At 36.7% G+C, this 23841-nt stretch overlaps 1 protein-coding gene across 1 annotated transcript in view; it reads left to right on the top strand.

Annotated features, from left to right (window-relative positions):
* LOC149067666 (supervillin-like) overlaps nt 1-23841 on the top strand; it is a 238023-nt gene that overhangs the window by 40351 nt on the left and 173831 nt on the right. Inside the window, exon 7 of the mRNA XM_089252480.1 lies at nt 20472-20629. Coding sequence (XP_089108606.1) covers nt 20472-20629 — 158 coding nt within the window. The remainder of the gene's footprint in view (nt 1-20471; nt 20630-23841) is intronic.

Here is a 23841-nt window from a genome sequence, read left to right as displayed (position 1 = left end):
ATTTTCATTTGAGAATGCATTGATATTTTCATTTGAGAATGCATTGATATTTTCATTTGAGAATGCATTGATATTTTCATTTGAGAATGATTTGATATTTTCATTTCAGAATGATTTGATATTTTCATTTGAGAATGATTTGATATTTTCATTTCAGAATGATTTGATATTTTCATTTCAGAATGATTTGATATTTTCATTTCAGAATGATTTGATATTTTCATTTCAGAATGATTTGATATTTTCATTTCAGAATGATTTGATATTTTCATTTCAGAATGATTTGATATTTTCATTTCAGAATGATTTGATATTTTCATTTCAGAATGATTTGATATTTTCATTTCAGAATGATTTGATATTTTCAGTTGAGAATGATTTGATATTTGAACTGAAAATATCAAACCATTCTCAAATGAAAATATGAGACTGAAATATCAAACTCTTCTCAGATTAACATATCACTCACTACATATCACATAACATATTTACACTTTCAAGTGGGATGACCACTGACCATGATCTGCCTTTAGAAAAAACCATGATGTACAAGAAGGGGAAAAATCACTTTATGCAGCTGACGCTACAAATCTCAAATGTTTTGACGCAGTTTAAAACGCAGAATTCTCGAATGTTTATTATGTGTTAGTGGGTATGAATCATCGGGTATTTATAAGTAATAATTAAGAGTGATGTGATCAGCATAATTGGAATGAAGCCATCTTAATGCTGCATATACAAGTTGGAATTCGAACTATACAAAAGGTAAGGCATTCTTTTTTTTTTTCCTTTGCTAAGTGTAGGAAAATGAGAAAAAAATTTCTTGCTGCGTAAATTTAATTTAATCTGCAATAAGAAAAACAGGAAATCATATAAGTTTTTTGGATCCTGGCCGAACTGCAATGAAATTTAGGACCTGGTGCGAGGGCCTCCACCAGGAGAGTTGAACACACAACACGAGTGCCCATTCCCCTTCAACACAAAGATTTGTACACCTTCTTCATTTAACTGTATGGATCATTAATATTATAATAATTAGAGCCTGGAAGTTTAGGTACTGGAAATGGTCGAAATAGGCAGGCAAAAAGGCATTTATAATTTTGGCAGGAAGAAAATGTAACTAAAAACTAAGGTATTAGGGGTCCAAAAACTAGCTGAAAAATTGGTTGCACTTAATCGATGTACCGTTTTAATTATAGTTTATAATAACTGTATTATTATCCAAGTTAAATTGATTTCAAGCCCAAAATAAAGTATTTTAGGTCCCTCAGGTAAATTTCAAGGCCACCATAACCAAATGCGGTGCCCATAGAGAAAATGCTCTGTGGGGTGCCTTCGAGTTATGAATAATTCTCATTTATTTGATGTATTATTTGAAACAATCACTATCATTTCTATAGTTGATATATAACTACTTTGTTCTATTATTGTTAAAAAGGTCCTTTTTTTATATTCCCTCATATGTATGCTGGAGCCCTCCGAGAATAGGGCCCTGTGTGGCCACATTTGTCTCATACCCCTGAGGGCAACTCTGGTCAATTTAATCAAATACCAAAAAATGCAAAAAAAGTAAGTAAATAAATAGCTATGGTTGTTTGAAGTGCATATATGGTGTGAAAAAAAAACCAAAATCATGGGCCCCAGAGCCCTGTCTTCTACTTCGCCTTGTGTTAGTCATGACGTCAACTGATGACCTCTTGGGACAATCATCGGTCAACTATACACATACAATGCTGTTCAATGCTTGAGCAAGACATATAATGTGAAGCATGTGGATAAACAAATTTCTAATTTTCCTCTACTTTTCTAAAAGTGGGCTGCATTCATCTGAAACAAAATTATTCATGTCTAACATCATCCAGTCAAACTAAAGTTAATGCATGGCAACACCAAGTTCCCTATCTCTCAGATCATGTATTCGCGTTTAAATGGTGCTGGAAGGACTCGGGGAGGGGGGAGACTTTCTGATGATAATTAATACTGAGCATTGGAAAAAAATTTTTAAAAACATTTCTTTTGTTCTCAATGCTCAAAATATCTAAGTTTGCATATTATGGCCTCTGAAATGCACCAATAAACTAAGAACTATGTAAAAATAAGCATTTATAGCAGAAAGTTCAAAAAAGACATCTTTTCATAAAAGCTTAAAAATAGGCATTTATGGCATTTTGTCTGAATTTCTGGGCTCTAATAATATAAATATTATGATAATATATTATTAATCAATTATAAAATTTGTGGGATTCGTGTCGTGAAAACATTGTGTAATTGACGTTGTGTGGCGCATAAATGAAATATTTCAAGTTTAAAAAGTATAGAGTAAGCGATACCGAAAAAACGTTGTATAAACGAAAGGAGGCGTATAAATGGTGTTCTCGTGTAAATAAGTGATTTCGGGAATTCTTGAGAAATTTGATTTCCGGATTCTCGAGGGCTTCAAAAAATGTCAGGAATTTAGAAACCCTACTATTGTGTTACAATATGTTAATCAGCTATATGACATGAAACTTTTTTTGACTAATTTCTCAAGAATTTAATTAAAATTGCTTATTTTGGCAAAATTCTCTTTGCTAATTTTTAGCAACACTTTCAGTTTATAAATTTACTTGCGATATTTGTGGTTTAGATTTATTAAAAACCTCTTCTCTCTCTCCAATGGTTCATATATGCGACCACAAAGCAAATGTGGTCGCAGCATAGCAAATATTATACTATTTAAATTACTTTTTACATTTTTGAAACTGTCTTATCTTTCTTAGGATAGACTTTATATCTTCATGTTGTTATTTCAGCTCAAATATATGTGCATGTGCATCAGTCGCATAATAAATATAAGGACTATTCAAAGATATGGTTCCTTGTTTACAAAGAAACAGCGTTGATCTTTAAGGAGAAAGGTTCGCGGGAGTTTCCAAAGATCGGTTGAAATCAGTTGGTATGGTATGTCAGTGGGAAGAATTTGGGGGAATTATCCTCTTTTTTGCATGCTGTCATACCCTACGTTTGTAAAAAGTGTGTTTGTTTGTCGTACACCCTCTGGTTCATGAAACAAGCATGTAATCGTTATTTTTAAAAGAAAAGGGTATTTAGAGAGTATAAAAGTAAAACAGGTGACCTGTCAATATTTACTGAAAACCGATTGGCCCCCCTCTCAATAGAAGGATCTAGGCATGTGTAGTGCTTTCAGTTACTTTTTCAAATCAGTTTTTAATATAGAAGGTGATATTCAAAATACGAATGTGTCATGGGCTGATAAAACCCCCAATGATATTCAGGTAGAAAAGATGTTAAAGTACTAAAACTTCTAAAGAATGACTATGCAAGCAAAGCACCAGATATTTATCCTAGAGTCCTTAGGGAATGTTCTAATGAATTGTTGGCGCCAGTTGCACAGATTTCCAGAGGTACTGTTGCTGAGGGTATCGTTCCAGAGGATTGGAAGCTTGCTAATATGGTGCTGATATTGAAAAGGGTAGTAGAGAAACCTTGTCAAATTATTATCCAGTGAGTTTGGCAAGCTCCCTCTCTAAAATTTTGGAAATTATTATCAAAAACAATTAGTGAAGTGGATAGACAAGAACAATGCATTGTCGGATAATCAGCATGGGTTTAGAAAGGGGAAAGTCATGTGTACCTTTTTTGTGTCTATGATCAGATGACTAAGGCTTTGGGAAATGGCAAAAATGTTGACGCAGTTTATCTTGATTTCCAGAAGGCATTCAATCGGGTCCAACATGGTAAACCCTGGAAGCATTTTTACATGTGATTGGGTGCAATTTACAAATACAATGCCACAACAGGCAAAATGCCCAACGAGGTGGCTGAGAAAAAGATGCCCATAACAAATATGGATGTCATGTAATTCTCAAAAATACAGCAACCCAATTTTATTTTTTTTTTGTAACTTTATTTAACATGATAAAATAGCACATAATAATGAAACAAATTCATCAAGAGATCCCGTGGATCTGTACTGATGAACACGAAGTATAGATGAGTAATTACAATCCAATTTCAAGGTCAGAACAAACAAACAAAAAAAAGAGGGGGGAAAAAAGGTTGATAAATATATTGAAATAATTCTGCATCTGTGAGCAAGTATACAATTTTAGAATACAATACAGCATTTCAGATATACAGTATGCTTTCATATACATTATAAATGAAGATTATGGAATGCTAGAGTGATGCGAGAATTGTTTAGTGACTTCGACATGTGCAGGCAAACAGCAGGAAGTGTACTTAGACATTTATAAAATTAAATTTAGCACTGACTGATAGAGCTCTGTTTTTCTTGTTTTTTTTTCAAAAATGATCATTTATGTTAGCTATTGAGAAAAGATAATTTTTTAAATGTTTTTTCAGTAACGGTATTGAAGGGGGAAAAGTAATATGTGGCAGTTTGTTATAAAATTTCGGAATAAGATATGTAAAATGGTTTTTCTTCACTGTTTTATGTATTAAGGGAATATTTAGAATGTTATTGTATCTATTTGATGTCCTTGATAAATTAAGAGGGAGCCTGAGTTGTTTTTTAGTAATTAGGAGAATCGATTTATAAAAGTATAAATACCGCAAAGGGAGAATGTTAAATTGCCGGTAGAGATCAAATGACGGAGTTGAGTAATTGCCAATTACTGATCGGATTATTTTCTTTTGGGTCTGGATGATGGGTCGCAACGTATTAATGTAGTCACTGCCCCAAACAGTTAGTCAGTATAATAGATGTGAATGAAAAAGGGAATAATAATATGACAGCAAAAAATGGGTATTTACACTGGTGTAAGAAATTAAGAGAATTTGCAGACTTGGTCGATTATCTCTAGAACTACTGTACCGATTTTAATGAAATTTGATATGTACATACATTGATACAATACAAAACAAATAACCATTCAATAATTGTAATACACATACGCATGATCGTGCATAACACTCGTTGGAGTCGGAAGGTATGAAACAGTGGTTGCAGAATAAACAAAAAAATGGGTTAATAGGGGGTATGGACCCCTCTTACAGATATACAGGTCTCGCAGCGTGATTTTATACTTGAAATAAGGCAGTTTATCATTTCCTGTGGCAATTGCTCCCACTCGTTCAGCAACGCTGTTTTCATTCCCTGGATGGTTCCCGGAGGGGGGTTGCGAGTTGCAATTGCCCTCCCCAGAGCGTCCCAGACATGCTCTATAGGGTTAAGATCTGGAGATCTGGCTGGCTAATCCATCCGGCGAATATCCTTGCTCTCTAGAAAATCGTCGAGCAGAAGAGCTCTATGTGGCCTCACGTTATCGTCCATTAAAATAATCTCAGGGCCAACTGCACCCCTGAAAAGGCGAACATAGAATTCCAAGACCTCATCCCTATATTTCACACCAGTCACAGTGCCTCTTTCAAAGACATGGGGAGGTGTGCCGCCATCCAACATGATGCCTGCCCAGACCATGGACATTGGAGGGTAGGTAGCGGGTCCCTGGTTCTCTCCATATGAACGTACGGCGAGAATCGGTGCTTAGGCTAAACCGGGACTCATCAGTGCAGAGAACGGTCACCCATTGATCCATACTCCAATCTCTATGCTCTCTGCACCATGATAAATGGATTCTCCTGTCCGTAGAAGTGAGCGGAACGCAAACAGCAGGTCTTCTTGCAAGCAACCCTCTCTCATGAAGTCTTTTGGAAACAGTCACCCTTGATACACGGGTTCCTGTGGCTGCATACAAGGCGACTTCTCTGGCGGTCATGGCTCTTGGACAACCTTGCCCAGGCTTTCTCTCGATGGATCCGGTATCCTGGAACTGTTTCCATAAGTTACACACGACGCTGGGTGTTAAATTGAACTCTCTACAAATCTGGACTTGAGATTGGCCTGCTTCTAGCCTCCCCACAATTCGCCACCTCATTCCATCATCTAAACGTTGGTGGTTACTCATTTTTACTGTTACAATTTGAAATTAACCGATTGCTGCAAAATAACACCAAGAAATTCGCCAAGGTGTGCTAGCGAACGAAATGCGTCTTAACTTACGCTCGCTTATAAAGCCTGTTTCTCTACTGGCTCTACCTACACACACGTGTACGCTTACGTATTTGCATTTTTGTCTAGAAGCACTGGTTTTGCATTCAGTTCAGTTCTTTTCATGAAATTCGATAAAATATGTAAATTCTCTCAATTTATTTCACCAGTGTAGATAATGTTTTAGATAATAAAATTTATAAACTATAAAACAAAGTTTTGATTGGATATGTTTTATATGGGACTTCCATTTAATGGAGTACAGGTACATAACAGATCATTAGGACAGTTTTTATTATGAAAAATGAGGTTACGGTTATCCAAATTAGTGAGGTTTGAGAAACTAATGTATTTTGTTTTTAGAATATATTTTTTTTTTCAAGATCATTTGATTGAAACCAATTTCGGACTTTGATTAAATCGTTGTTAATAATATGATCCAATGGTTGATGATCATTCTCAGAATAAAGTAGTACAGTGTCATCCGTGAATGTGATTATTTTGGCATTTAGTTCAAGGTTACAGAAATGATTAATATAAATAGTAAAAAGTAACGGTCCCAAAAAGTAGTTCCTTGTGGAATTCCTCTGTGCATGTTCACTGGACTACTAATATGCTTACCGCACTTAACAGATTGAGATCTATTATTAGGATAGGATTCAAATAATTTATGAGCAGTTCCTCTAATTCAATATGTGTGCAATTTAGCAAGCAATATATTGTGATTGATGCTGTCAAAACATTTTCGTATATCAAGAAAAATTGCTATTGTTTGTTTTGAGTTATCTAAGCTATCAACTACAAATTTGCTAAATTCAATTAGTGGAGTTTCAGTTTTTTTGTGTGGCAGGAAACCATGTTGATTTTCTGAGAAAAAATTATTAGTATTTAAAAACGAGTATAATCTACATTTTAAGATCGGGGGTGCAAGAACTGCGCCGAAACGGTTACATGCTACATGGTGTGCCAAGGCATCGAATCCCTGCGCATTTGCGCCAATTCTTGTGTGTGGTTTGCGGAGGTACCGCTAATGCACTGTAGTGCGTCAAATATCCGGAATTTAGGAAAAAGAAGCATGAACATTTTGTTCACAGGACGCATTCTTTCAGAGACATGGAAAAAGATACTGAAGGAGAAACTTCAATTTTTTTCACTTCCCACCATCTATCACAATAGCGTTATCTCGTGACCTTGGAAAGTAGTTCTACTGCCTTGAAGTATAAAATCCTATACTGTTATTGGTTAACCGGCGGGCTATCAAAGTCCCTGAATGAATATGCCGATTTCGGAGACCTTTTTTTTTCCTGCGGGTTATATACTGAAAATAACGGTAATTTCGCGGCTGCCAACCTGCACTCGAAGACGGCATACATCGAAAAGGAGATTGGTTTACTCTTTCAAATTACTGACATTTTTCGAAGATCGGTGGAAAAAGATGGAATCTGTAAAAACTCCAGCAAAAATATTCATAGTTTTGTCATCCAGCCACTATGCTGTCGTGTGGTTATCGTCAGTGGTTGCCGATCATGACAGTTTCACATCACGAAAATCCGGATTTGGTGAAAAGATGCGGCTTGAGGAAAAAAATCTCTACCCATGCAGAACCTATTTTTGGCGCTACTGACCACGTTTTTTTTGGTCAACAAAGCTTTTTTCACCATTTCAACTTCATTTGACACCTCTTCTAGAGCGGGGCCCAATATGGCTGCATGGTGGAGGGTCATGCTCTTGACAATAGTCAAAGGAAGGTGTTTGTACTAGGAGCATGCTCATTTTATATAACTTCTGTGAGATACCTTTTTTATATTAATGTCCTACCTTTCCAAAACATGTTGTTGGAGAGAATGAAACGTTTGCACTCCCTCTCATGAATTGCTGGGATGGTACATTACTCCCTCACATATTGCTGGGATTTTGCTTAACATTATAGCACCAACAGATGTATTAGTTATGTGTGATGAATGGGTTGCACTACAATGCAAAGAATTACAAGAAATGAAATCAGTTCAGAGAATAGAGAGATAGATATTGGGCAGACATATTCAAACTTTGTAACCTTGAAAGCTGCCCAAAGTTCAAAATTTTTTCCAGTTTTGGTGAAGGCTTTTTTATCTTTAGCTCATGGTAACACAGACAGTGAAAGAGTTCATTGTTAACAAATAAATAAAAGTCTGTTCGAACATTGAAAAATCTGTCCATCCAATTCTTTAATGGAATAAGACATACAAAATCTTATGTTCGAGGGCATGAAAAATTTGAAAAAAATTGTCATTGAGATGCTGAACTTCTGAAAGCGACTCGTGATTCGTAATCTATTAACATGCTATTAGGTTGAGAAATTGTTTAAGTAAATAAGGTATTTATAGTTTTCTCTTTTTTTTGCATTTTGCTTTTAAATTTTTTTTTTAAGCTAATTTTTTTTTTTCACGGAAACCCTTATTATATTCTGCACGAATTTTTTTTTGCTATATCAGGATGAATAAGATTTTGGTGTTAATAAGCAGCAGAAATTCTTGCTGCCTAGGTTTTTAGTATGCATGTTGCTTGATTTGAAAAGAGTAATAATTTTTATTCATCATTTCAGTAATGCATGTTTTAGTAGTGACAGATAAGATAATTCAGAAAAAATTTAAATGGATTTTAATTTGTGAAGGAAATGTATTTAGAATTATTTGTTTCAAACATTTTTGGCAAAACTTTTGGCATTTCACAGAAAAATTACTCCTTGTATTGCAGATATAGTTCGTTTTTAGTTCTACTCCATTTTCAAAATTTCTGCTCCGAAATAGATGAGGGGCGCTTGCACCCCTGTAAGATAGATTCTAATATTTTGGATGCCGAACTGAGACTGGTCTACAATTGCTGAGGTCATTCTTGTCACCGGTTTTATAGATAGGGGTAATGATTGCTTTTTTGAGTGATTCTAGGAAAACACCACTTTGAAAACAATTATTAACTAGATCAGAGAACATCTGAATGACGCTGTCAGGAAAATGCTTCCAAACTTTTGAGTTCATTGCATCAATGGAAGATACAGAGTTTTTTTAGTTTGTTAATAATTTTCTTTATTTCAAAAATATTAGTTGAAGAAAGAAAAATTGAATTTTGAAAACCATGTACGTATTTTTTATAGTCATCCATGGAAACTACAGTATTTCTTCCAATACCATTGAAATACAAGTTAATATGAATGGCAAGAATCAGAAGTTCAACATTTTCTGGAAGTACATTCTCTTTGTTCTCAGTGCCTAATATTCTGTTAACAAATTTCCAACGCTCAGTATTGTTACGACATTCCGAGAACTTAAAAGAGTAGTACTGTTTTTTAGATTGCTTTATTTCAGATTTGATTCTTGATTTTATATTTCTATATGCAGTTTCTATAGAAAGGCCATACGGATATTTTCTTGTTTTTATGTGAAGTTGTTGTTTTGTCTTAATTAAATTGAAAATTTCGCCTGTAACCCATGGTTTACCAACCTTCTTCCTGGAAACAATGTTTCGGTCACTGGAATGATTTTGGACAATGACATTCATGGTGGATAAAAAATTATCCAAATCTTTTTCGGGATGAGTGCGATCGAATTGAAATTCATAATTTTGGAGAAAATTTGACATATCAGTATACCGAATAATTTTCATTTTCCTATGTATAGTTTGATTTATTTTATCTAACATTGGGGTGGCAAAATGAAGTTTACATATGATCGGAAAATGGTCAGTTATGTCTGTGTCAACTATTGATGAATAGTATTTGGTAATATTAGTTGAGTGACGTAGATAAATATGATTGATACAACTATCAGAAAGAGGCCTAGTTTGATCAGTAATTAAGGGGAGGAAGCCATGTCCTGACAACATATTCATGTAATCTAGATCGTCATTTAATCATCGGGTTTTAATATGTTAATGTTGATGTCGCCTACCAATAGGACATTTTATATTCATTAATATAGAGTCAAGTTCCTCAACAAATTCTGATTTTGAAAATGATTGTGATGGATATAAACAAAGAATAGTTAATTGGAGTGATGGCTGGTTAATGCCAATCACCTCAGCTGTTTCCATTGTGATTGACGTAATGTTATTATAATTTAAAGATTTATTTGTGTACACCAATATACCTCCTTAATTATTGTAATTTCTACAGCATGGGAATAAATCAAAACCTGATATTTTATAAAGATCAGTCTCTACATCAAAAATCCACACCTCAGAGAGAATTATAATATCTATATGATCAACACAACTACTTATAAATGTCATAAAATGGTCGAAATTGGCCCTAACGCTTCTTATATTCAAGTGAAAAACCTTAAAATTTGATATATTACTAATATTGTTATGTTAAATATCGTGAATAACGGAAAGAAACCTTTCTAGATCCTCCAGGGTGCTGATTTTGAGATTTAAATTTTTGTTACTATTAATTGACATGAGATAAATCATCTACATGACTGATTTTGAACACCACGGAGTCATCTGTTTTACACATAAAAACCTTACCATCACGAATCCAACAATATGCAAAGTTGTGTTGTTGCTTATGTTGTTTGGAATGATAAAACACATTTTTCATGTATGGGCTCAAATGTTCATTAAAATAAACTGGTGTGGGTTGCAGTCTGCTGTCGATCGAAGACTCTTTCAGTTTCTTAGATTTTGCCAACTTGAGAAAATTGTCACGATTAGATTTTTTATCGAACTGAATTATGATCAGCTTTATTTTATCTGTTTTCTTCGTAGGCACTCAATGTATAATTGTAATATTGTCCTCTGGATCACTTTGCACCTGATCAGCTATTCTTGTCTTCAATTCAATCACATCCTAATTTACAGTCTCTGGAAGGTCTTGGATCTCAATGTTACAGTGACGGGATATTGTTGTAGTTCACCAATTTCAATCTGAAGTTTCTTGACTTCAGATTTTAGCTCAGAATTTTCCGATGACAGTTCTTGTTGCTTTGTTTGTAGCTCAAGTAATTGGGATTGATAGTTCTTGTTTTGATCACTCAGTTCTTTGAACTGGCAGCACATGTATGATTTCAGTGATTGCATGTGAGCATAGAATGCTTCACTTATTCCGTTCACGATCTGTCTTATATCACTCAGCAATTTTCCAGTATCAAGAGATAGTAACTGCATATCCATCAATGGTTCAGGATCCGGATCCCTCGTAGAAGTATCCCCTGGATCATCTTGTCTACGTGGATCTTTCTTCGATGGCTTGCTTGTTGTTTATTTACATTTAAAGCATATCCAACTCATAACCCGATCACATCTCAGCCTGCAGAATACCAGTTCGCTGAAACCTCCACAACCATAATGGAAGATGTCTTTGCATTTAGTGCAACTAATCGAATCGTCTGGAGTTATGATTGTCTCTACACACCTGGAACACACTTTCTCTGCCATACCGAATAAAATCAGAGCTCTCTTATTATTTGTATTATAGGAATAAAAAAAATATTTAACACATAGTACACATCCGTAAAATTATGTGATTACAAAAAATTATATATGTTGTATTAAAACTGAATAATGAGTTACGATGAGAAAAAAATTAGCAAGCGAACAATAAATTTCAGAGAGAGCCTCAATCGTACATACCCACTCGCCTAGCTCCCACAAATGGTTCATGTGATTAAAAACACAGTCAAAAAAAATTATAAACAATATATATATACACACATGATACAATGCCCATAAATAATATTATGGTTGTCTTATTCTAAGTATGGATAGCTTCTCGATTTACTCCAACATGTTTATCGTATTTCTTTTTAAACGTGTCAATTGTGTTACAATTTACTACCTCCAGGGGTAAGTTATTCCATTTATTAACAACCCTATTACAGAAAAATTCCCCCTGCGAAACCATAACCTTGTATTGTCCCTTACCAATCAATACTAGTGTCCCCTTGTAAAAGCAGTCGATTGGCGGTGTACTAAAAGTTCATGGTCGATCCTATCCATCTGGTTAAAAATTTTGAACACTTCTATCATATCTCCTCGACGCCTGCGTTCATCCAATGTAAACATATTTAAAAAATGAAGTTTTTCTTCATAATTCAATCCCGGTGTGCTAATAAGGACACGCGTAGTTCTTCTTTGCACCCCTTCAACCAAGTCTATGTTCCTCTGTCATGGCCCCACATCCTGAAGCAGGGCACCCTGGGCTGGAATCTTTTACGGGCCTCTGACCAGACTTTCACAGGACTCTTTATGATGAATTTATGACGTGAAAAAAAATGATGACACTCATCCCGGGCCCCAGGGCTGGAGCCTTGTCATCCCACCCCTTGTGGTGCCATGCTCTCTGTAGGTATGTTCTCCAAAACCTTACAGCATACTCCAGTCTAGGACGAACTAAGCCTCGAAAAAGCGGAAGAATGACTTTAGGAGAACACGAAGAGACTTTTTTGGAAATGAGACCAAGATATTCTATTCGCTTTTTTGACCACCGCTGAACAATGTTCAGAAAATCTAAGCCGCTCGTCAATGAGAATTCCCAAATCGGTGACCCTAGTTGCATCCGAGATAGTGACACCATTCAACTCGTAAGAGAACTGTGGGTTGTTCGAACCAAAATGAGCGACCATGCACTTATCAACGCTAAACGTCATGCTCAATTCATTTGCCCATGCTGCAATCCTGTTTAGACTGGTCTGGAGCGACTCCCTATCACTTTGATTCTCGATTACCCCCATTAACTTCACATCATCTGCGAATTTGCTAGTAATCCTATTGATACCCCGATCGAGTTTATCAATAAAAAGTGAAAAAAGTATGGGGCCAAGGACACTTCCTTGAGGAAGTCCACTTGCGACGCCTGTCCAACCAGAGAGTTCCCTGTTTACAATAACTCGTTGCGACCTATCTCTTAACCACAATTCTATTCAATTCAGCAAGTTGCCCCCCTATCCCAATCTCGTGTAAACGCTTCAAGAGTTTACCATGTTGGACCCGATCAAATGCCTTCTGGAAATCAAGGTAAACAACACCTACATTTTTGTCCTGACCCAAAGCCTTAGACACATGATCATAAAAGCAAAGGAGGTTAGTTACACATGACTTCCCCTCCCTGAACCCACGCTGAGTATCCGCCAATATATTATTCTCGTCTATCCACTTCACAAACTGCCTTTTGATGATGATCTCCAAAATTTTTGAGAGGGAGCTTGTCAAACTCACTGGTCGATAAATGGACACAGCTTCACTACTCCCCTTCTTAAATATCGGAACAACATTAGCAAGTTTCCAATCCCTTGGGACGATACCCTCAGCAACACTACTTCTGTATATCTGTGCGACTGGCCCCAACAATTCATTAGCACATTCCCTGAGGACCCTGGGAAGGATATCATCTGGTCCTGGTGCTTTGTTTGCACATACATTTCTTAGAAGATTTAGGGCCTCCACATCTTCCAGTTGAATATAGTTGAGGATTTTATTACCCCATGCAACACCCCTGTATATTGAATATCATTATCTCTCATTAAAAACCAATGCGAAAAAGACATTGAAAGCACTACACATGCGTACATTGCTCTCTAACCTAGACCCTCCTATTGAGAGGGGGCCAACTGTCCCCTTATATCCATTATTGACATATCAAAAAAATGATTTTGGGTCAGAGCCAATGTTATCTGCAATGTTATCTGCATATCTAGATTCAACTTCCTTTTTGCTATCTTTTTTCGCTTTCTTCAATGCTCTTCTTTTATCAGTAAACAATGATAGGTAACCTTGTCCACTTTTATACTCTCTGAATGCTCTTTTCTTTTCAAGATAAAGGTTTTGCACGCTTTTTTTGAACAAAGGGTATGACGAGAGATAGATGGCTTTTTCTCAGTCCAGGATATATATCAAAAAAACATTTTATTTTCTCTCTTAACCGTCCCACCTGGGGGCCAACTCCTGAAGTTAATAGGCTACTAATGTCTCTACTTCAGTGCATCACACCACAGTGCGTGAAATAAGGAAGGCAGGGTCGTGTCTCCAGTGGTGTAGATGGTAACATGCTTGCCCGGTATGCAAGAGGGCCTGGGTTCAAGAATCCTGGCGGAGACAAGATGACTTTTCTTTCAGAGTTCACCTCAGCATAATATCCAGAAAATAAAATGTTTCCTTGATATAAAAGGTATGACATCATGCAAAACAGAGGACAGCTTCATACTAAATTCTTCCCATTGACCGACCACTCCTACTGATTCCAACCAGTCTTTGAAAACTTCTGCTAATTTTTCTCTCAAAACATCAAAGTTAGTTCTCTGAAAACATCAAAGTTAGTTCTATGAAAACAAGGGAATAGTCTTTTGTTATCAACCTTACCCGAGGAAAAGTTACAGTGAAATCTGACGATACGATGATCACTGGAAGAAAACTTGTCCCCACCGAAACATGTTCAACAAGATCCTCAGAACTATTAAGAACTAAATTTAAAATAGTAGTACCCCTAGTAGCTTCTGATACATTCTCATACAAAAAATTATCGAGCACCAACTTAAAGTCTCATATTGATCTCCAGCTGAAAGGTTCTCCCAATCGATACCCTGGCAATTGAAATCCCCTATGACAACCTTCTTACGCTTACACATGTATGAAATTTCATCATGAAATTTGGATGTAGTTTGGATCCCTAGTTGGTGGATTGTAACAAACCCCAACAATAAGTTTATTATGTCTTTTGTTTTCAAGATCAACCCATATATAGTTTCAATATCACTTCTCTGCACATTACACTATCTAGCCTTCAAACATGATTTCACTTATATCAACACTCCACCCACTTTCCTATCAGAACTATTTCTCAAAAAAGTATTGTATCTTGAGATGTGTAAGAAAGATTCATCCCCATCTTTTGCCCAAGATTCTGTAATGACTATAAGATCCAGTCCCTCCACAGCTATCATAGTTTCTAAAAAATCTTTCTTATTACCAAAGCTCCTATCATTATTAGCACACATTTAAATTAGCCCTGTGATTTAGTCTCAATAAAAAAGCCATCCAAATCAGGTGGGTAATTCTCCATCAGTACTGTTGTGGTTATCATTAACTAAACGGCATTCCTGACTACGTGGTCTGGGAGTAAAAAAACCTGACCTAAGCCTATCGTAAACCTCCCAGACCCCTCTCCTATTTAGATGGATCCCATCTCAAAGAAGCCACTGATCAGTAAATGTGGGAAGCTCCAAGAACGTGACCCCAAGTGAGGGCAAATGTCCTTCAGGCCTAAATTTAATTTTTGGATCCTATTCCTATACCCGTAGTACCCCTTGGCAGTACTGGAATCACTGCCACATCTGAAACCCCCCTCTTGAGCGGATAATAGTAAATCCCGGTACTCTGACAGAGTTTCACTAATATTCACTCTTACCTAATTCGTTCCCACCCACAGAATCACCTGCAAAGGCAACTTTCGGTGATGAAAAACATCTCAAAAGCTGTCAATCTTCCCCCCCCCCCGAAAGACAACGGCGCTCAAAACCCAGACAATCCCTACACAGTCTGTTCCCAAGTTCCCTAACCATAGAATCGCTGATGATTAAACCCCCATCACTATCCCCTTCTACCTCATCCACGACCACCCATTCGCCCTCTAAACTGTCATTGTTTGTGGCGATTGCTTCTTCATCAACGACAAGTAGCTCCGTTATAACCGGGCCCTCTAGAAACCTAACTTTTTCCCGTAATGCTTCGACCTCGAGTTCCAACCTCACCCTATCCGAGCACCCTTTACAATTGAAACTATTATCTACTATATCCTAAATCAGGGAAACCTCCCTCCGCAAGCTCTACACAACACTAGTCGAGGTTGAGGCATACTAACACTATTGCTAAAACTAAATAATTAAAAGAAGGAAAATGAGAAACGTTAACAGGAAATTAAAATAACGTAAAATACATTACAATGTAAAATATACGTAAGGGATTGTATGAAAAAATTAAGGAAAATAAAATGTTCAACTCTGAATCTCGAAGAAGAAAATATATATGTATATAAAGAATACAACACACTCTAAAAAAAGTATTAAACTATAAAGTACAATTTATACTTATTAGAATTAGTTAACTATCTCTATTCACTAACACTAAAACAATAGGCCCAAATGGAGAGAAAAACAATTATTGAGAGTACCCGAGAAAAAGTATACACTGTTTGCTAACACTAACGTCCAAAAAACCCACAAATTTATATCAAAGAAGCTGGAGAAACACAAATCTGGCGAAAATACAATGAAAATGAAATGAGAGCGAGAAAAAACATTTAAGTCGATCAAAAATACACAATGAAAATTAATAACTGAGAGCAAAATAAAAAAAATACCACTTATCTCGCAACTCCAACAATGTGCTAGAAAAATAAACACTGAAGAATATATGACCAAAAAATGAAAAACACGCTAAGTAAAACTCACGAGAATGAAGAACACCAAGAAAGACACAAAAATGAAGAATGAATGAATTTGAAGTGGATGGAATCATGGTTGTGAGATAGGTCACAGCTGGTTATGGTGAACAAGGAATTTTGTAATTGGACAGATGTGAAAAAGGGAGTCCCTCAAGGAAGTGTCCTTGGGCCAATACTTTTTTCACTATTTATCAATAAGCTCAATGCAATTGTGCGCAAATTCGCAGATGGCATGAAGCTTATGGGGGGGTAGTCTGGAATCAAAGTGATTGGGAGAGGCTCCAGACAAGCTTGAATATCATTGCAGCATCAGCTAAAGTTTGTAGCATGACTTTCAGCATTGACAAGTGCATGGTTGCTCATTTGGGATCGGACAACCCACATTTCACTCAAGAGTTGAATGGTTGTCTCATTTTGGATGCAACTAGGATTGCTGATTTGAGAATTCTAATTTACGAGTGGCTTAGGTTTTCTGAACATTCTTCAGCGGTGGTCAGAAAAGCAAATAGAATGCTTGGTTTCATTCTTAAAAGGTCTCTTCGTGTTCTCCTAAGTCATTCTACCGCTTCTCCGAGGCTTAGTTCATCCTGGACTGGACTATGCCATGAGGTTTCAGAGATCATGCCTAGAGAGAGAGAGACAGACTTGGTGGAGGGGGATGCAGAGCAGAGCTATGTGTGCTCTTGTTGGCACACAAGACTTGAGCTATGAAGAAAGACTATTTCTTCTCTGTATGTTTACATTGGAGTCGGAGGAATGCAGGTGTCGGGGGATATGATCGAAGTGTTTAAAAATTTCAGTGGGATGGATAGGAAGGACCATGAGTTATTAATACACCATCAATCAACTGCTTTGACAAGGGGACACTAGTATTTATTTATTCACAATAACCATAGAAGACATAAAATGTACTTACACTGGAAAAGTAATAATAGCAAAATAATAAGGAATAAAAAATAAAAAGGATCAGAAATAATAGTCAGACAGGAAAATGCTGCACATACGGAGCCAGGTCGAAATCCTCAATAGGGAAGGCAATCATTATCATCATTTTTTGATGTCACATGTGGGAAGAACTGAAGCAATTTTGCCCATTGCTCTGACACACAGTAGTATAACATTAATTGTGGATCATGTAGAGAGATTTCCCTGAGGTTTTGCAACAGCATTGGGAATGAAAGGTATGGTAAAGTAATGGTATATCTGTTGCCATTTTGTTGTACTCCTGTAAGTGGAATGTTATAGTATAACTACAACTGATATAGCCCATATGTAGATAAATGAGTAGGCTGCTCCTATCTGCGATACCCTTTTAAACAAAAGGAGCAGAGATCTAAGGATATGGCCAAATTCTCAACATGAAGTTATTTCAAAATTAACACATCAGTTTGAGTCAGAGCAGAGAATTGATACTCACCATGAGTTCAGGGCAGTATAATTAAGAAAATTTGCTAAATTGTAAATGCTAGCTGCATTACTACTTTACTTAGTGTCTCCTGATGATCACCAAAGTAATTCCTTCTTGGGATAGAGAAGGCAGGGCATCGTCCCACGTGGTGAAGGGGAGTTTCATCGTCCTCTCCACACAAGACAAATAGACGAATCTGCATAGCCACAGTTGTGTAGGTGTTTTGCTAGGTTAGCATGACCAGTGATGATCTGTATAAGCTGTCAAATCTGTTTTCTATTCAGTGAAATAAGGTTTTCTGCAATATTCAGCTGGGTTCCCAAATCCAACTTGGCTTGTCAGCAATCCTGCCTTGACTTCCATTGCTGATAATGTTTATTTTCTATCCATTGTTTGCCATCGAAACAGGATAGAAAGGTTCAGGTTTGCTGCCACTTTGGCTATCTGGTCTGCAAGTTCATTTCTCTCGAAATTTACATGTTCAGAAACCCAGTAAATGTTGATGTTGTTGTCAAGTGCTGCTAAGTTATTCAACATATCAGTGTAGTAGTTAACACACAGTTGAAACTTAAAAAAACGAAAGCAAATTTTGCATAGGAAACGCATACAAGTTCTGATGGCAGACTGTTCCGTATTTTTGCCACACACAACATCTGTATCTGTGGAAAAATGAATCTCTTCTGCCCATGGTATTCTTATTTGGAAGCAATGTCTCTGTAGGTTAACTAGTATGTCAATGATCTCGAGGAAAATTTCTCCCAATGGTAGATAAACCATTTGGTGAACTAGTTTATAGCACATCTTTAGATCTGTTGTGATTCTATATGCCATTCCAGTGAGTGCAAACCAAGAAATTGAAGTCTCTCGCAATAAGACCAGCTGCTCATGTCAGCTATTCATTTTGTAAAGGACCTCTGTGGCTTTTCAATGAGCTTTATGTCCTTTATTTTGTATGCGCTCCATACTTATGAACAGAACCCCAGAGTCGGGTGAACATACACACAGAAAGCATATGACAATATATGCACATCACACTTGTGGTATGGCATACATAACATGTATGAAATTTTGCTAGCTTTGCAGACTATGCCATGATAATGATCAGTAAAATGCATGATGCAGCTCATTGCAATAGCTAAATCCACACATGTATCTAATTGCTGTAATGTTTCATTACCTAGTTCATGGGTTCTCAAACTGTGCACAGTGGCGCCTCTGACAAAGGTTTTTCAAAAATTTTCTTTGTTAAACAGCTCTGGGGAGCCGGCGGAGCTCACAGATAAACATTGAATGGGAGAAAGGGGCATGAAAGGGGTGGAAAAAGTTTGAGAACCCCTGACCTATAGTTGATAATATTCAGGATCGGTACGTCTGCCTAAATGCATTGATCCACTTTTTGATGTTGAAATAGGGAGTTTATACTGACAAATCCATTGGAAAGGTTATTGGCATGTGATTGGCCCCTAGTGTTTTCTACTGGAGAGAATACCTTCGCATCATCAGCGAATTGCAATAGAGGGATGGGTGACACAGCCTAAGTGATATCGTAAGTGTACGAAGTAAATAAGATCGGCCTAACACCGATCCCTGGATGACTCCACTTGGCACCTGGCATTCTCTGGACATGATGCTCACTAGGCAATCCCTCTCTGATAGCAGTACTCTAATTATCGTCACAATTTTATCAGGAACACACCAACTAGCGTCCTCAGTAGTAGCAATCTGTCTACTTTACAAATGCCTTTTGGAAATCGATGTAAATAACATCACTCTGTTGTCCTAAAATAATGATAGCACTCGCCCATATATCATGGCAAATCAATTGCTGCACTGACAAGGAGTGGCCAGGAATGAAGCCAAATTGAACTGTGGGGGATTAGACCTATCTCTATAGCAAATGGAAGGAACTGATTAACTATGCCTCTCTCGAAAATTCTGCAGTATATATCGGTTAACGATACCAGGCGATAATTATTCTGATCTGCCCTGGAGCCTTTATTCTTATAAATTGGACTAATAACTGCAGTTTTCCCAGAGCATGAAATAGATCAGTAGTTACAGAAGGATCATAGAAGGATGTGAAGATGGAACTAAGAAAAGTGGAGATATTGGGTCTCTGAAAGACGTTTGTGGAAACAACTGGGTATTCCGTCAGGACCCGGAGATGAATGACCAGGAAGAGAAGCAATAATGGCTTTTATCATCTGAACGTTGAACATATCATGAAAGAATGGATGATCATTCATAAGGCCATGTTTACTGTGGTCGTAACTCTAACAACTGAAGTATCATTTAGTAAGGGACAATTCCAGGTTGTGGTGTCACAAAGAGTTTTTCTCCAATAGGGGTTTTTCTCCAAGTAGGATAGACATAATGGGATAAATCGAAGCTATCCATAGTTAGATAAGACAACCATAATTTTTTTATGGGTAGTGTATATATTGTTGATTATTATTATTATTTTGGTGATATTATACTTTTATATTGGGTTTCTGTAGTTTGGTTATGTTTGACATCCATATTTTTTATGGGCATAATTTTTTTTGTCTGCTTCCTCATTGGGCAATTTGCTTATTGTGGCCCTTGTATTTGTATATACAATATTACTGGAGAATTAAATTTTAACTTTTTACCAGGCTATGCCACAGAAAAAATATCAACATCAAAAGAAAGCATGCTTCATCTGGAAATCCACTGAAAATTCTTGCAGCAAGATCGGATCTCAAGACTGATTATGAAGAAATCTACAAGGGGGTAGCTGAGAAAGAAATTGAAAGAATGAAATTGGAGCAATGTAGGCTATATATATTTTCATTTGTTTCATTTCATAATTTTTCCTTCTAATTTGTATTTTCTGTTTTTACTATGCATCATATACATTTTTGATATTTCATATCAAATAGCTTCATACACATTTTTGATATTTCATATCAAATAGCTTCATATACCTTTTTGATATTTCATATCAAACAGCTTCATATACATTTTTGATATTTTTCATTAGAAAATTCCTACTGAATTTTTCAAAGTTTGATTAACATAATTTTTCCATTAACTTTACAGAGTTCTATAACTTCTCTCATTATTTATTTAGTTATAAGGACAAAGGAATTGGAAAAAATGAGCTAATGCTTTACAAAGCACATATGTACAATCAAAATTTCTTTAAAAATTTAAACTCTGATTTATGTATTAATTTTCTAGATCCTCATCCAAATGAACTGATAGAAAGGTCTTATTATACAAATGCAAATACAGGGCTAAAACAGGCAAAATGCCCAACAAGGTGGTTGAGAAAAAGATGCCCATAACAAATAGGGATGTTATATATTTCTAAAATACAGCAACCCCAAATTGAAAATGCAATTATAAAAACTAAAAAGTATATATACAATGATAAAATATAATACAATGTCCATAAAAAATGTTTATGGTTGTCTTATTCTTAGTATGGATAGCTTTTCAATTTACCCCAGCATGTTTATCTTTTTTCAGTGACACCACAATCTAGAATTGTCCCTTACCAATCAATACTGGCGTCCCCTTGTCAGAACAGTTGATTGACGACATAGTAATAATTCATGGTCCATCCTATCTATGCTGTTGAAAATTTTGAACACTTTAATCATATCCCCGACACCTGCGTTCTTCCAATGTAAACATCTTTAAAAAATGAAATCTCTCTTCATAACTCAAGCCTTGTGTGCCAACCAAGGACACACGTACCTCTTCTCTGCACCCCTTCAACCAAGTCCTCTGTAGGTATGGTCCCCAAAGCCTTGCAACGTACTCCAGTCCAGGACGAACTAAGGAGAATGCAATGAGACCTTTTTGAAAATAAAACCAAGCATTCTATTTGCTTTTTTGACCACCGCTGAACAATGTTCAGAAAACCTAAGCCGCCGCTTAATGAGAATTCACAAATCGGTGACTCTAGTTGCATTCGGGATAGTGACACAACACCATTCAACTCGTAAGAGAAACATGGGTTGTTTGAACCAAAATGAGCAACCATGCATCTGTCAATGCTAAACATCATGCTCCATTCATTTGCCCATGCTCCAATCCTGTTTAAGTTGGTCTGGAGCAACTCCCTATCGCTTTGATTAATGAGTACCCCCATTAACTTCATATCATCTGCGAATTTGCTAACAATCCCATCTATACCCTGATTGAGTTTATCGATAAACAGTACAAAAAGTATGAGGCCAAGGACTTCCTTGAGGAACTCCACTTGTCAAGCCTGTCCAATCAGAGAATTTCCTGTTCACCATAACTCACTGTGACCTATCTCTTAACCACGATTCTGTTCAATTCTGCAAGTTGCCCTCAATCTCGTGTAAACGCTTCAAGAGTTTACCATGTTAGACCCAATTGAATGCCTTCTGGTAATCAAGGTAAACAACATCTACATTTTTGCCTTTACCCAAAGGCTTAGTCACATGATCATAGAAGCAAAGGAGGTTGGTTACACATGATTTCCCCTTCCAGAACCCATGCTGATTTTCTGGTGCCCCATTTTCTGACAATACATTATTCTCATCTATCTCTTTCACCAATTGCCTTTAGAAAATAATTTCCAAAGCTTTCGAGAAGGAGCTCGTCAAACTAACAGGACGATAAGTGGGCAGCACAACTTCTCTATTACCTTTTTTAAATATCGGAACTACATCAGCAAGATCCCAATCCTTTAGGATAATACCCTTAGCAACAATACTCTTCTAAATCTGTGTGACAGGCCTTAACAATTCATTAGCACATTCCCTGAAGACCCTAGGATAGATATCATCTGCTGCTGCTGCTGGTGCTTTGCTTGCACATACATTTTTTAGAAGATTTAGGACCTCCACGTCTTTCACTTGAATATCATTGAGGATTCCCTATGCAACACCCGTACATTGAATATCATTTTCTCTATTAAAAACTGACACGAAAATTTAATTGAAAGCCCTATACATGCCTACATTGTTCTCTACCCTAAACCCTCCTAACCAGAGGGGTCAACTGTTCCCTTACATCCATTATTGACATACCTGAAAAATTATTTTTGGGTCAGAGCCAGTATTGCCTGCCAATCTAGATTCAACTTCGTTTTTGCTATCTCTTATACCTTTCTTCATTGCCCTTCTTTTATCAGTAAACAATAACAGGTCACCTCGTCCACTTTTATACTCTATGAATGTTCTTTTCTTTTCAAGATAAAGCTTAAGCACACTATCCATGAACCATAGGGGGCACGATGTGTAAATATCCTTTTTACGGAAGTACGTCATGTAAAACAGAGGGCAGCTTCATACTAAATTCTTCTCATTCACCCCGACTGATTCCAACCAGTCCTTAAAAACTCCCACTAACCTTTCTCTCAAAACATCGAAGCTGGTTTGCGGTTTAGTGATTTGCCCTGCGATTTAGTGTCAATCGAGAAGCCATCCGAGTCAGAGGTGGGTAATTCCCCGTTAATACTGTTATCACTAACTAACCCTCATTCTCGTCTATAGTCTGGGAGTAAAAAAACCTGATCCAAGCCTATCTTAAACCTCCCATCCCAACAAAGCCACTTATCTGTGAATGCGGAAAGTTCCAAGAATGTGACCCCAAGTGAGGAGCAAATGTCCTTGTTAGCTTCTCAATTTACCTAAATATGTTTATCATATTTCTTTTTAAACGTGTCAATTGTGTTAGAATTTACTATCCCAGAGGGTGAGCTATTCCATTTATTAACAACCATATTGGAGAAAATTCCCTGTGAACCTAGAATTGTCCCTCGCCAATTGATACTATTGTCCTCTTGTCAAAGCAGTCAATTGCCGGTGTATTGATAATTCATGGTCCATCCTATCCATTCCATAGAAAATTTTGAACATTTTGATCATATCCCCAACACCTGCGTTCCCCTCCAATGTAAACATATTCAAAAAATGAAGTCTGTGTTCATAACTCAGGCCCCATGTGCCATCAAGGACAGGCATAGCTCTTCTCTGCGCCCCTTCAACCAAGTCTATGTCC

Source organism: Pholcus phalangioides, unplaced genomic scaffold, assembly GCF_987345545.1.
Source record: "Pholcus phalangioides strain wild (caught in Gottingen) unplaced genomic scaffold, Ppha-v1.0 ptg000029l_1, whole genome shotgun sequence".
In the NCBI taxonomy this organism is placed as follows: Eukaryota; Metazoa; Arthropoda; class Arachnida; order Araneae; family Pholcidae; genus Pholcus; species Pholcus phalangioides.
This window is presented reverse-complemented; position numbering and strand designations above follow the sequence as displayed.